The sequence below is a fragment of the Aethalodelphis obliquidens genome, unplaced genomic scaffold (genome assembly GCF_003676395.1).
Source record: "Aethalodelphis obliquidens isolate GAN/ISIS:26980383/991018 unplaced genomic scaffold, ASM367639v1 scaffold32, whole genome shotgun sequence".
NCBI classification, from domain to species: Eukaryota; Metazoa; Chordata; class Mammalia; order Artiodactyla; family Delphinidae; genus Aethalodelphis; species Aethalodelphis obliquidens.
In genome coordinates, this window is record NW_020837976.1 from 1,515,018 (window position 1) to 1,531,215 (window position 16,198).

Below are 16,198 nucleotides of genomic sequence, written 5' to 3' on the forward strand. Positions count from 1 at the left end.
CCTCAACTAAGAGTAGCCCCCGCTCACCAAAACTAGAGAAAGCCCGCGTGCAGCAACAAAGACCAATGCAGCCAAAAATAAATAAATTAATTAATTGAAAAAAAAGGGCCAAAGACCTGGACAGATGCCTCACCAAAGAAGATATACAGATGGCAAATAAGCATATGAAAAGATGCTCCCTATTCTGTCACTACGGAAATGCAAATTAAAACAACAGTAAGATCCAATACACAACCATTAGAATGGCTAAAACCCAGAACACTGACAACATCAAATTTTGGCAAGAATGTGGAGCAACAGAAAATCTCATTCATTGCTGGTGGGAATGCAAAATGGTACAGCCACTTTGGAAAACAGTTTGGCAGTTCTTACAAAACTAGACACACTCCTACCACACGACCCAGCATTTGCACTCCTTAGTATTTACAAAAACGAGTTGAAAATGTATGTCCACTCAAAAACCTGCACATGGACATTTATAGCAGCTTTATTCACAATTGCCGAAATGTGGAAAAAACCAAGATGTTCTTCAGTAGGTGAACAGGTAAATAAATTATGATACATCAGGATAATAAAATATTATTCATCACTAAAAAGAAATGAGCTATCATGAAAAGATACAGAGTAACTTTCAATGCATAATACTAAGTGAAAGAAGTCAATGTGAAAAGGCTACATACTGTATGATTCCAATTACATACCATTCTGGAAAAGGCCAAACTTTGGAAACAGTTAAAAAGATCAGTGGTTGCCAGGGGCTGGGGCCAGGGTTAGGCAAGGATAAAGCAAGGGAGAACAGAAGAACTATTCTGTATGACATTACTGGATACATGTCATTATGTATCTTTTAAACCCATGAAATGTACAACACCAAGAGTGAACCCTAATATATACTATGTACTTTGGGTGATAATTTGTCAATGTAGGCTCATCAACTGCAACAAATATACCACTCTGGTGTGGAATGTCAAGCATATGTACGGGCAGGAGTATACAGGAACTCTCTCTACCGTAAGCTCAATTTCCCTATAATCTTAAACTACTCTATAAAAATAAAGTCTATTAAAAAAAAAGTAACACCATGGACAGAAATAGGAAATTATGATCCAAGATCAAGAGGGGAAAAGTCAACAGAAACAGGCCCAGTGTGACCCAAATGTCTGAATTAGCAGAAAAGAACTTTAAAATTGCTATTACACGTATGCTAAAGATTTTAAAGGACAAGAGGACAAACTATGTGAAAGAAGAATTTCAGGTGAGAAACTAAAACTCTCAAAATTTAATTCCTGTGATAGAAGGATTAGAAGCATTATTTTTATATATAAAGAAAAATTTATCTTACAGAAAATTAAAATTAAATAGAACTGAAGAAAAACCACTGGTACAAAATAATCTATAAAGACCTCTTACATCTTAGCAAAAAAAAAAAAGAGTTAAATTACTTTGACTATTTTTCTAAACAAAGAACAAATGATTTTAGCACCTAAATTCAGTCAGATATGTAATTCAATATGCAAACCTAGTTAATAAACCTCTAACTGCCACAATGAATTCAAATTTGGGCTGCTTTACATATTTTGAAGTATGTTACTATTCTGTCTAACTTACAATATGTTCCATGTCCCCCAAAGATATTTATACTATTAATTCCCAATGATTTAATATCAACAAATATCAGAGTTGCCAAAGCCCAGAGAAATCTGGTTTAATCTCATTTTTTTAAATTTTTATTTATTTATTTATTTTTGCGGTACGCGGGCCTCTCACTGCTGTGGCCTCTCCCGTTGCGGAGCACAGGCTCCGGACGCGCAGGCTCAGTGGCCATGGCTCACGGGCCCAGCCGCTCCGCGGCATGTGGGATCTTCCCGGACCGGAGCACGAACCCGTGTCCCCTGCATCAGCAGGCAGACTCTCAACCACTGCGCCACCAGGGAAGCCCTTAATCTCATTTTTAAATGAGAAAACTGAGACTCACCACTCTTGTTCTGTGGCTTCAAATCAAAATCTGTTCTTTAATTCAATGCATTTGTTGAGCCCCTACTACGCATTGGCAGGTGCTCTTCAGCATGATAAACAGACTACCAAGGACTCTGCTTCGACACAGCTTCTACTCCAGTGGGGAATACACATAACAAACTTTCAGAGTGTGATAAGTTATACAGACAGAAGAGGGACAAGGGGAGCTATTTTGTACTGGGTGGTCAGGGAGGGTGTCTTTAAGACCAGAATGAAGAGAGCCAGTACGTGAAGATCTGAGAGAAACACTCCAAGCAAAAGTAATATAAGTACAAATACACTAAGAATGGAATGTGGTTGAAGTGGTTTAAGAACAGAAGGAAGATCTGCATGACCGGAGTACAGCAAGTAAGGGGAAGAGTGTAAGGAGATGAGATTAGAGAAGGGGGAGTGTGCGGGGCCTTGATGCCACAGTTAAGTACTCTGAATTTTATTCTATGTGTGATGTGAATTCACTGGAAAATCTTAAAGAAAGGAAGGACATAATATGATTCAAGTTTTTAAAAGACTGCTATGGACAACATGCAGAAAGACTGCAGGGAAACAAAAATGGAAGATGGGAGACCAGTTAGGGAAGCATTACACAAGTGGTCCAGGCAAAAAGTGCTGCCAGCTTGGTTCAGAGCAGGAGCAGTAGACATGACAAAAGTGGGAGTATTTGGAATCTATTTTGAAGGTGAAATTCACTAAAGGATTGAGTTAGAAGGACAATAAAAAGAAAACTGAAGGACTGTTCTGAAGTTTTCAGCTTGTGGATATGAGTAAATGGCGGTACCATCTCTGGAATAGAGAAAAGTAGAGGAAAAACAGATTGAAGTTTTTATTTGCCACTAGATATATTTTCCCTCCCCAGAGTTTGTGAACACTTTCTACTAAGCCTGTGCTCTAGAGCCCACGGGCCACAACTACTGAGCCCACATGCCACAACTACGGAAGCCAGCGTGCCTAGAGCCCATGCTCCGCAACAAGAGAAGCCACCACAATGAGAAGCCCACGCACAGCAACGAAGAGTAGCCCCCGCTCTCCACAACTAGAGAAAGCCCGCGTGTAGCTACGAAGACCCAATGCAGCCAAAAATAAATAAATAAATAAATTTATTTTTTAAAAATGTAAAATTTTGTTGCATGTAACATTCATTCTAAAGGTATTCGTTCTCCAATATATGGCCTTCACATCCCAAAGGAAAATTACTTTCTGACTGCTCCCATTCTACATTTATACACCACAATATTTTAAGTCTTTAAGATATAATAAGTTAGAAAAACTAAAAATGTGGGTCAGGGAAGAGAGAAAAAGTACTTGGATGCTTGAAATAAGACATTTGGTAATTTTTATGTAACAAATTCCTACCTGTTTCTAAAGAAACTACTTCTTAACTTTCAACCTTTAAGCAGGGAAACTCAATGAAACTCAGACCAAATTCTGAGTCGGCTCTCTGCATTCCTCCTACAAATATACCTGGGCTCCCTATTCCCTAAGAATGCTGGAGTACAGTTAGTTCTAAGAGCCAAGGCTACTTTGCTTCCGATTCCTTTCCCAATCCCAAGACTTAAAAATCCCTATTCCTGCTCCACACCCAGTTTCCTCTTTGTCCTAGTTATCTTCAAAAGGAATATAGAAAAAGTATGCAGAAGTAAATTCACATGTACTCAAGTTTCACATAAAAGAAATTAAAGGTTACTGGATCATGGCTTCCCTGCCTCAGCTTTCTGTAGCAGCACTGTCTAACTGAATTCACTGTGACAATACAAATGTTCTACATCTACACTAACACGTAGCCTCTAGCAACATGTGACTACTGAGCACTGGTTACTGTAACTGAGGAACAGCATTTTTCATTTCTGTGGTTTAGTGCTATCATACTGGATAGTGCAGCTGTACATCTAATCAGGGATCTGTCAAATCCTTCTTCGAAGTTTTTCTTGTCATCAAAAGGTGAAAACAAACCCCTCTTCTGATCACTGCTCTACCAAAGTAATTATCACTTCTAAATTGCAAAGCTAATTTATAATTTAATTTAAATAGTTAATATTGATTTATTGCTTTAATAGTTACTTAAATCTTCTACTGTTAACTTTTCATTTCTTTCAGGCTTTGTTCCTAAATTTGAAGGCAAGGGTATATCAAATACCCTGAGAGTAAGGTCCTCCACAAAGCATTCAGTCAAATGTTAATCAAAGGAGATAAGGGAAAGACAGAGGTAAGAAAGATTAAGTTAGGAGATTTTCTGCAAAGAACCCACACATTATTCCTCTTCTGCATTACTAAAAGCTCAAAATACAGATGAGTTCTGGACAGGTTCCTTGCCTAGCAACATGGCTCAATGCTCTTGGGGGAGTTTTTCCTGCTTTCTCTTCACACCTTTAGGAAAACAGTTATCTTAGTTCATGAAGGGAAACTGAAATGAACCTAGGTCTAAACCAGAATCCAGGCTCCCCCTGAGGCCTTAAGGGGCTCCTTCCTAAATAGTTTCTAGTAAGTCAGATAAAATACATTTCCTCAAATGGTGTCAATGAGGCAGATGGAGTACAATGAAGGAATAGAGAAAGAGAGCACCATCACTCTCTCCCCTACCCCAAACCAAAGAGGATAAGGAAAAGAAAAAATTGTAGTCAACCAAAAGTAGCCTCTGTGGCATCAATTTCTATTGCTACTATGGCTATATAATTTATATGCTATTTTAATCTTTTGAAAAGAAGACTTCAGCCATTTTTACCTGTCATAGATTATTACCGTGTCTAAGGGAAACTTTTTACCCTAAGGAAAAACTACTTATTTTCTAAAGAATGTTTGATTAAAATATAAAAAGTATAACTCATTCTAATTTATTCTAAGTGGAAGAAAACTTGATTTCCAATCGCTGAACACTGCCCATTTGAAATAAATAAAAGCCAGAGCACGAAATGACTTCTTTTCTATATGCTTCTCTCCAAGAATCAAACACAACAGATGAACTGGCATTTAAAAAACTTAGATGTTTCATCAAACACTTAACAGTACTTAATGCAAAAGCACAATATTAGGTGCCCAATAAATGATTCATGTCACAACCCAAAATCCAGGGTTGTGATCACAGCAGAATATCTTTAACCTAGGTATGTTTTTATCCTCCCTCCATACACTAGAAAAGAATGCTACAATGTTCTGGAGGAGTTTCTACCTTAAAATCTATGTATACCTACACATTTGAAAACAGCAAAAGATAAGAACATTAACTTTGATGTTAGTGAAGGATGGCCAACTGCTAAACTCGATTCCTTCTCTTGAGCTTATTTCAAAAATAAATAAAATAACCCATAGCTCTGTCCCATCAAGGAGGGTGGGGGTGGGGTGTGGGGCAGGAATCAGTCTTCCCTAAGTTGCTCTACTGCTTTACAGTTTTGCAAGAGCCAGAATTTGTTGAGAAGGTGATGACTCCACCTTGTTCCATAAACTAATTTCCTTTGGTATTGTGGAAGAGCAGAGTACATTAATTCCTGGTTGACTTCTTTACAGATTGTGTCAGAAATTAAGAACTTCCTTTAAAATAAAGAATTAAGTCTTTTAAACCAAATCTTTTTATAATTTGAGGAAACTGGTTGCAAGAATCAGATAATGTAACTTGAGCAGAACACATTTTAACTTCTACCAGATTCACGTATGTAAAATAAACAAATATTTTTTGCCAAAGAAGTATTCTATAATTTAGCTGCCTGATAGAGCTATTTTTCTTTTGAAGTTTTAAGGATATTAATACAGTCAAATTGGAAAAGTACAAATTTCAAGTGACAAATCAATATCTATCTATAGATATTCTATGTCCACACACCTTATATTTTATTTAGTTAAGCAGTAGGAGGGTGTATGTGTGGAAAAGCAGATGAAATAAGGAATATAAAGGATCATCACAGAAGGGAACCAAAAAAAGAAAACCCCACTTATCTTGGGAAGAAGTAACTGGATAAATAAAACCATGAATATAAATCCTTCAACCAAAGGTAAGGATACAAATTTAACTGAAGCCAATAAAGATCTTTAAATAATCCAACATCTGGTGCCTACATGAAATGAATTGGTGATCTCAGTTCAGATATCCTGGAGGTCTTATTAATGTGAGTGTACAGTACTGAAGGTAACATGTATAAAATAAAAATAAATTCCATTTCAGATATGGGTAAACAGCAATTACATTAAATTACTATTTTCACAAGATATCTGAAATGGTTCAAAATTATTTAAAATTTTGCTACTTCCAAAAACAAGTATTAAATAATACCCATTATGCCTCAAATGCACATACATCAAAAAATACATACTAAAACTTATTTACTTTGTGGGATTTTTTTTTAAGTATACTACAAATTCTGAGGTTTTAACCATCAAGAATTTTTCTCTTTAATTTTATTAAGAAAAGCTCTCACGTTAGCAAAGAGAAGGAAATCCCCAGTCTATTTGGTATAATATACAGCACTATCAATCCCTCAAATAAAAAGTGTGCCAAGCTATACTGAATATTAAGCAGGCTTATCAATAGTTAATAATTATTAAAATCAAATGACTTTTTAAATACTCAAGTTGAACAGCATTACTTGTTAGAAGAGGTTCAATAACACTTTAAAAATATAACTTAAATTCAAAAATCCCACAACATACACCAGCCAGAATAAATTTGCTGGGTTATTTATGTTTGGCTCTGTTTTAAAATAAGCCTGTATATATACTACAAGGGCTTTGTATATATTACCATTTCCTAAAGACAAAAATTTTCAATGACTTAAATTTGGCAATTCATCTCTAATTATCTGATTCTGCATTTTAAAAGTCATGAACTGCACTTACCACATATTTTACAGCACTTATAAACTGGTTGTGGAAGAGCAGATGCTGTGTTTCATCTTCTGGATTTGAAGCTGTGTAAAGCATGCCACAAACATTACAGGAAACCGCTCCAAATCTTTTTTGTCCTGCATCCTATTTATAAAAAACAAACAGAAGGTTTTTTCCCCCCCAAAAGAATAATTCCAGAACATCAGCCTCTAAAGCTATAACATGAACACAGAGTGAGAAGTGTTTAAAATAACATTCAATGTTGATTATAAAAACTAAGATGTTAATCTTTGAAATCTGTATGTAATTTTATTAAGAACTGTTTTCCATTTTAGTAATCACTCACTCCACAGCATTTAATAACAACTGAAAGGAACTGAGAAGTATCTTTAACACTACAATCTTAGTTCTAAAGCCCCAAACAGCAAATACCTTATAAATAAGAACTAGTATGTATTTTGTATCTGTGAATAATTATACTGCTAAAGTTTAGAAAAAATGTTTCATAGGCATCTTTGGTTTTGCTCTAGTTATATTAAAAAGAGTATGTCACCAGAAACTCTTGAGAAAAGGTAAAATTAAACATTTTCTATTTTCTTTATATCAAATAAGTATGAAAGTCTGATTATAATCACCTGTACTCCAGTAATTCATACTTGTGCTGTAGAATAGTAATTGTTTACAAAAGGTTTTCTATTCTTGTCCTTATTTAACAAGAAAAATTACAGCAATATGATCTAACTTTAAGAATAATATATTAACTAAAAAAAGCATAATCCCTTTATTTTCCCTGCTCTAAAACTGTATAATTTCAACTAATTATAGGGAAAAAAAAGGATCTCAGATAACTGTATGCTAGTGCCTTACAGCTAGGGTCACAGAGCAGAGAGAAATCAAATGGTAAATAAAAGATTGTATATAAAACTAAAGGGAAGTTCATTCTAAAAGATTCAAACTATTGACAAAATGTTACCTGAAATTTCAGGGAGTTAAAAAAAATTTTTTTTAATTGTGGTTAAGATATAAAACATAGTATTTACCATCTTAACCACTTTTAAGTGTACAGTTCAGCAGTATTTAGTACACTCACATTGTTGTGCAACCAATCTACAGAATTATTTTTATTTTGCAAAACTGAAACTCTAGGGACTTCCCTGGCAGTCCAGTGGTTAGGGCTCCACACTTCCACTGCAGGGGGCACAGGTTCGATCCCTGGTCAGGGAACTAAGATCCCACATGCCACAAGGAGCGGCCAAAAAAACAAAAACAAAACAAAAAACTGAAACTCTATACCCATTAAACAACAGCTCCCCACACCGCCACCCCCAGCTCCTGGAAACCACCATTCTACTTTCTATCTCTATGAATTTGACTATTCTAGGTACCTTATATAAGTAGAATCATACAGTATTTGTCTTTTTGTGACTGACTTATTTCACTTAGATAATGTCCTCAAGGTTCAACCATATTATAACATGTCAGAATTACCTTCCTTTTTAAAGGCTGAATAATATTCCACTGTATACATACACAACACATTTTGTTCAGCCATTCACCCACTGATGGACACTTCAGTTGCTTCCCTTTTGGCTACTGTGAATAACGAATACAGGTATACAAACATCTCTTCAAGAAGGCAGTTTTCACAGTAATGAGTAAGCAGCTGCCTTAGTTTCCTCACTGGTAAATGGAAAATAATAGTTGTACCTATCTCATACTTTTTTATAAGGCTTAACTTAATTAAGTGGAGGAGATGGAACAATGCATTCAAAAATATTAGCTGCTATTATGATCATTAACATCATCATCATTACCATCAACTCTTGACCAGCACTATCCAATAGAAATGTGATCCACAAAGGTAATTTTAAATTTACTAGTAGCCACATTAAAGACTGCAAAAGCAAACAGGTAAAATTAATTTTAGTAATATATTTTATTTAACAAAACATATCCCAAATGTTATAATTTCAACATGTATTAAATATTTTTAAAAATTAGTGAGATACTTTACATGCTTCTTTGTACTAATCTTTGAAATGCAGTACATATGTTTACATATAGAGCATACCTCAGTTGTGACAAGCAACATTTCGAGTGCTCAACAGTCACATGTGGCTACCATATTGGACAGGGCAACTCTAGATTCTACTTGTCTAATCTACTGTTTCACTATCATACTGATTTGACAACAGAAACATTATTAAATTCGATGAAACAACTTTTTCCCTCACTAATCTTTCTCAAAAATTTCTAGAAAATTCTTACAAAGTTATTCTCCCATATTAAAGTTATAATCAATCATCTAGTACCAAAAAATCCTATTAATTATGTTAACTGGAACTACATTAAATGTTCCTATTATTTTGGGTTCTTCATTTTTTTAATATACTGTGCTCACTCAAATTAGATTTTTAATCAATCAAAATATCTCCCTCTTTTCCACCTTGCCACCAAATTGTACTTATTTTCTAATTCAAATTAACTGTTGGTTTATCTTCCTGTAAAATGTAGTTTTAAAATTATAACATACACTAAAATACAGAAATATAAAATCATCTTATTTATTAAACTCCATGTTATTTTAATATTTAAACTACTAAAAAAGGTAGTGATCAAATGACACATTTAAGAAATAACAAATGTGAAATAAAGTGTCAATCTGTTGTAAATAAAACTAGAAGTATGGAAATTTGAATTTTTATTATTTGTTACAGGATGGAATCACTGGCAGGGGTGGCTGTCATAATACCAAGAATATTTCCATAATTAAGACTTATGGCGACAAAAAGTTCTTTAGGTAAAAAACGAATTTATTCCTTGACAATGTGCATAAATAAGATGTTTATAACATTTCACCAAAAAGGTCAAGTTGTATACTTACTATGATCAACTGTTTTTCATCAGCTTTCTCTGCTTCTTTTAGTTTCAATTCTTTTGGAATTGTTATCTCCAAATGGGAATTACACTTAGGCCAAGAATGATTTGGTGGTATCTCCCTTTAAAAAACAAACAAACAAACAAACAAACAAAAACTATTAAATGTTATAGATCCATATCACTTCAAATCACTGGTAGGAAAAAAAAAAACTTATTTTCTATACAACACTGACAAATATCAATTCCAAGGGGGGAAAAATAACCTTTTAAAAACCAAAACAGGGAAGGAAACCCAAAGAAACAACTAACTTGCATCAAATAAACAAAAAACTGCAGCACTAACTATAGTATGAGTAAGTTTTACATTTCGTAGTTTTAGCAATTTGAGTCACTACAGTTTGTCCTAAATACTATTTTCAGTAATGAGCTAAAGCTAAAAAATCATACTAATTTAATTTTGAAATTAAAGACAACAAAAAGCTTTTAAGCTACTGAAAACACTTTTACATGTTGCTAATACTCATATCATGGGGGTTTTGGGGAAAAAGGAGCATTCTCAAACACTGCTGCTGGGAGTATAAGACACAACCAATTTGCAGGGAAATTTGGCAATGCAGGTTAAGTCCTATAGCTATGAATTTATCCTAGATATAGTCACATAAGTGGACAAAGATATATGTGTTTATTGCAGGACTTTTTTTTCTAATAGGAATAAACTAGAAACAACCAAAGTTTCTATAAAGTAGAGAACTGTTAAACAATGGAATATTCACACAATGATATCTACTGCAGAATTTAAAAGAATGAGGAAGGAATGTAGAAAAGATGCCCATAACACATTAAGTAAAAAAATAAAAGCTACAAAATAGTATGTACAGACATAGAAAAAACTAAAATGAAAAGAGAACTTGTATCACCTCTATGTGAAAAACTGAGGGTTACTAGCACAACCTTTCAGGGGAAAAAAACCCCAAACTCAAAACTTACAGGTATAAAATCCTTAAGTTCTCAGATTTATACTTATATTAAACTAATACCTTACCTGTTATCACTGGTCTTAGATGTTTGGTGAGTGAGTATATTGTGCTGTTTGGGAGCTGAACCTGTGATTTAATCAAAAGATGGGTTATGTACTAAGCCTTTGTATTAGCTCTCCACCTAATGGTTAAAAATTATAATAAAAACAAAACCTCAGTGCACTAAATGCTTTATTTTTAATAAACATCATTTGATAAAATTAAAGCCCCTTCCTAGAAATTACTCTTCAGAGAAGAGGCAAAAAGGCTCTACAGAGCTGCAAAGAGATCTAATGGTAGATCAAGTTTGTCTCTAGTTTCACCAATAATTACTAGCACTGAACAATAAAGGAAACTGTTTAAATGCTTGCATAATTATACAATCTCTAAATGGAAATAAATGAAAACATGTTTAAAAAAACCTGTAGGACTTCCCTGGTGGCACAGTGGTTAAGAATCCGTCTGCCAATGCAGGGGACACGGGTTCGATCTCTGGTCCAGGAAGACCCCACATGCCATGGAGCAACTAACCACGTGCGCCACAACTACGAAGCCTGCATTCTAGAGCCCGTGAGCCGCAACTACTGAAGCCTGTGAGCCTAGAACCCGTGCTCCGCAACAAGAGAAGCCACTGCAATGAGAAGCCCGAGCACTGCAAAGAAAAGCAGCCCCTGCTCATTGCAAGTAGAGAAAGTCCACGCACAGCAATGAAGACTCAACACAGTCAAAAATAAAATATAAATAAATAAATTTATAAAAAACCAAACCCAAACAAAAAAACCCCTGTAGTCTCTGGAGTTTTAATCACATTACTAATCAAATAATGCAATAATCAATTTATTTTCTAATGAATAAATGCATTTCTTGTGTTCATAGTATACTTCCCCTTCCCCCACTAAGAGAAAAGGTTAAATGACATGCAATGGAAGCAATTATCTGAACTCAATATTTTGCTCCAAGTGTATCTTTCCTTTACCAGAGAGAAACAACAGAAATTAGGAATTTCTTTTCTGTTTTTTCCTGGTGTTTCATCTGATAAAGGTGAACTAATCCCCATCCAAGAGTTCAAATAATACTTGCCCAATTTTTTTGGCCACATCGCACAGCTTGCAGGATCTTAGTTCCCGGACCAGGGGTTGAACTCGGATCCCGGCAATGAAAGTGCCGAGTCCTAACCACTGGACCGCCAGGGAATTCTCCCCAAAATTTTCATAAGGTTACAAAAATAAAGTTTTTTTATGGTATAAGTGGACAAACTGCAGCAACTGATTCAATTCTTAATTCAAAGACAGAATTACTAAGATGGAAAACTGAGTAATTAAGGGTTAAAGATAAAAACCTGAAGTGGTAAAGCACAGTCATTTATACTTGAGAAATAAACTGCTACCACTAATTTAAGCAATTCATTAAGTAACACTTCTCCAGAAAGTAAGTCCACAAACAAAAGACTGAAAAACAAAAGAATTTTTGGTAGGGAATCAAAGAATCATCTTAAGTACTGTAAACAAGCCAATCAACAGAAGCAATTCTCCCCCTTCAAAGAATGGTGATAATCACACATCACATAATGGTTAAAAGAAGGATTTAACAGGCTTATTTGATAGTGGATATAGTTTACTGTTATGCTGACAAAAATATGTCTGACCACTGTGAAATCCAAACAATATTTTCAAAGTATTACCTGGAAATTTACTCTCCCCTGTACCAATTTTTGCTTGACTGAGCAGAGTTGAAACAGTAGTAGTGGTATTTTCCACTGGATTGTTTTCAAGCTTAGATTCCAAACATAGGCTGCAATTCTAAGCACATATAATTCAAAATGTTAATATTTGCTTTTATATCAACCTTTGGGTCTTATCCCAATACTTTCAGTGAATTGGAGCACTATACTAAGAAAATTTAAGAAAATATATGGAGTAATTCACACAGATATGCCTTAAAAGTCTCTTTATGATCTCCCTACAAGCTACCCTTCTCAGCATCAACTTCTATTATTCCTCTTCACACTAGATCGAAAAATTTACCTCTCCAACAGATATATTTCATATTTGCCTGGCTCTATACTTTTTCTGAGTTTCATCTACCTAAACCTCACTGTCCATTAATAGCCACTGTAACATCTCACTACTGAGCACTTAAAATGTGGTTAGTATGACTGATTTATTACAAATGTAAATCACACACCAGATTTTGAGGTGTTAGTACAAAAAAGTAAAACACCTCAATTTTTAAAATTCATGACACATTGAAATAATAGTATTTTTATATGACAAGTTAAATAAAATCTATTAATTTTACCAATTTCTTTTTTTTTTAATGTGGCTACCAGAAATTTTTAAACGATTTATGTGGCTCACATTATATTTCTACTGGATAGTGCTAATCTAGAACACCTTACCCCCCGTATAAACTCAAGTCATTACTTAAATATTAACCTCTCCCATGAAGTCTCCTCCAAGTTTTCCCATCCCCTTTCCCCAAATTTTCCATCTACTTCATCTCTGTCTTTCATGCCCTTATCACTTCCTATTTTGAATTAGTTGTTTTTTATTAATCTCCTATAACTCTTAAGAGCAAAGACTATTATTATTGTATTTATCTTTGTATTCCCAAGAGCCCCTAAATCAGAACTCTGTCAAAGCAGATACTCAATAACTACCGAAGGAAAATACTAGAAACTCTATCAACATTAGCTGTCTCAAAGAAATGGAAATGAGGAGGTGAACAATTAACTTTCTGTGTGTATGTATGTGTGTGTATCTATCTATATTGTGATTGTTACAAAGAACATGTAACATTATTTGTGAACATTACATTTTTGAAAAATGAACATTATATTTGGCATTAAAAAGCAGAAAAATTAAAAACAGTAAGAACAATTACATGTTACTACTTAATCTCCATTAGGAAGTTAGTAAATTACTAGTTTAAAAAACAAATCATAAAATAATTGAGATTTAAAATTCATAAAATCCAAATAATTTAAATTCAGGCCAAAATTTTCAGAGAAGGGCTATCATATGCTCAGCCTTATCAACCATCATCATTTTTCAGTACTGCCAAGACTGACACCATATAATAAAAAGAGCAAAATTACAAGTAGCCACAGAAAAAGTTTTCAAATGATTTAAGGATTGTTTCTTACATTCTCCTATTTCCCCAAATATAAATCTAGATTCTGAAGCCAGCCAATCGCAGTTCAAAGCCTGACTCCATCACTTACGTGGATCTCTAAGCCTCACTTAAATCTCTAAGCTTCACTCTCCTCACCTGTAATATATGGATAATAACAGAAGTCATGCTGTAGAATGTGGTGACAATTATATGAAGCTCTCCTCTGCCTAACAAAGAGGCAGTGTTCACTAAACAAAAGCTACTATGATGGCTGAACTAAAACATCTTAGCGTTTATGGGAAGAAGAGAAATTTCTAAGTGACTAGTACAATGTAAATTCCTTAAAGGCAGGAAACATCATCTTCTGTAGCCTTATTAGCACAGTGTCTCGGATGCAGCAGGCAATCAAATATGTCTTGAAATGATGTGGTCACCACCACATCTCCTGACCACTCTGTGATAGTAATCACATTGTTGCTATCAGTGAAAAAGTTGGAAACAACCTAGAAGTGCTTTAACAGAGGAAAACATAAATAAACTGTGGTATATTCCTTTACAACTATTAAAATACCCATGTATTAATAAATATCAAAAGTGCTGATTGCACAAAATCAAGTTGAAAAAAAAATGTATATATAGAATATACACATACAAACCATGTTAGCATTTATGTAAACGTTTAAAATACAAACAATGTAAAGTATTCTTTATAATAGATATATATACATACACAGTGAAATCAAAAATAAAAACATAAAATATTCATACCAACTTTAGAAGTATATTTAACTCTGGGGAGAGAGGTGAATGGAAAGTAGAGTGAAGTATGGTCTTTATATCTGTAATGTACTTTTCTTATTTTAAAAAATCTGAAGTCAATAAAATGTTAATTTTTGTCAAATTTGGGTGGTAGTCACTAGTATAATATTGGTCTCTCTAGTATTCTAAACGTTTGAAACTCAAGACTTCTCATGTAAATTTGTACATAAATAAAAATTTTAACACAAGTTTCATAGGACTGTTTTTCATAACATTCCTCAAGATAGAGGTGTTGCATAAATCCAAAGCACATCTCAGTGAAAGCAGCATTATAGAAGATCAAAATAATGTAGTCCAACTAAACATCTCTATTCTAGTAGTTAGTCCAAAGGAATGGATTTCTTATTTCTCAATATATTCCCCATAAACTATCTGCCTTCTGAGTTTTGACAGGCACTTATGCAGCAAGGAGTTAAAAGATCCACTCTGCAACTACACCTGGAGCGTAGCTGTCAATTTTTGACAAAAGCACACCCTGAACAGAAAGCCACTCTGTGTCTGCAAGAGGCCACACTTATTATTCATTCTACCACTCACTACTTACTTTAATTACTATCACTATTTGAATAATTGTCTTCTAATTGATGCTTTCATTCACATTTGCACAGAAAATAAAATCTAAGAGTACCACATTGTATCTGTTCCCTTTAAGTTCTTTCAATTTTAGTCCACGAGAGTAGCCAATAATCTATTTTCAGGGCTTCTGACACAAGCCCTGACTCCTTACTCAAATTTGCTTCTAGACCCAAATGCCTCAAAAGAGAACTTTAAATCACTCCTAAAACTTTAAGGTGACTTGACTTTCTTCTCTATCCATGATTTTTTTCTCAAATGATCTTCTAATATTCAGAGTATCTCACTGTAGAAAGAATGATGGGCTGAGAATCAGAACACCTGAATTCAAATCTATTTGCACAACCAAACATGTGACCTAACCCACATTCCTCTATTGCTCTCAGCTTTCTCGTTACAAAATTAAATAACTAAAACAAATTGGTGGAGTTCTAAAAATCAGTATTATACAACGCTAAAGTTTGACACACATAAAATTTCTGCCTATTGCTTTTATGTATTGGTATTTTACCTATGATTTAATTTGGAAAGAAATGGGCTCAGCTGCTTTTACAAGGTTTCAAAACTACTTCTCAGATAATCATTCAAGTTTCTTCCAGCTATTTAGATTCTGTTTTTCAATTTACTTTTCCATTTTAAAAATTCTTGGCCACTACAATTTTATTCTTAGCCTGAGGTCTGAATTATTTGTATCTTTCAGACATTTTATTTGCCAATTTTTAAAATGGCCACACAAGTCAAACCAAAAGGCATCTCTACTATTAGAAATGTTTAATTTTTAAATTTTATCAGGTGGGGAAAGTTGATTTGTGCCAGCTGAAATTAATTTTAACAACTTGGTCAGAATTGGGCCCAACTTCAAGTTCTACATTTTAGTCACTCATTATGAAACATAGTTTCTGTGGTTACAATTAATAGAAAAAGGAAACAAATCAGTGTGTTAAAGGAAAAAGAAAAGCTAGACTTCAACAGGT

At 34.1% G+C, this 16,198-nt stretch overlaps 1 protein-coding gene across 6 annotated transcripts in view; it reads right to left on the reverse strand.

Annotated features, from left to right (window-relative positions):
* The window catches only part of ESCO1 (establishment of sister chromatid cohesion N-acetyltransferase 1), a 78,592-nt gene that overhangs the window by 29,292 nt on the left and 33,102 nt on the right, over window positions 1–16,198 (reverse strand). For all 6 annotated transcript variants that reach the window (XR_003437250.1, XM_027127577.1, XM_027127576.1 and 3 more), the window contains 4 exons: window positions 12,400–12,517; window positions 10,745–10,805; window positions 9,707–9,821; window positions 6,835–6,966 (listed from right to left, as the gene is read on the reverse strand). Coding sequence is in view for 5 of the 6 variants with exons in the window: in XM_027127577.1 (XP_026983378.1) it covers window positions 6,835–6,966; window positions 9,707–9,821; window positions 10,745–10,805; window positions 12,400–12,517 (426 nt within the window). In the remaining variant the exon portion in view is untranslated. The remainder of the gene's footprint in view (window positions 1–6,834; window positions 6,967–9,706; window positions 9,822–10,744; window positions 10,806–12,399; window positions 12,518–16,198) is intronic.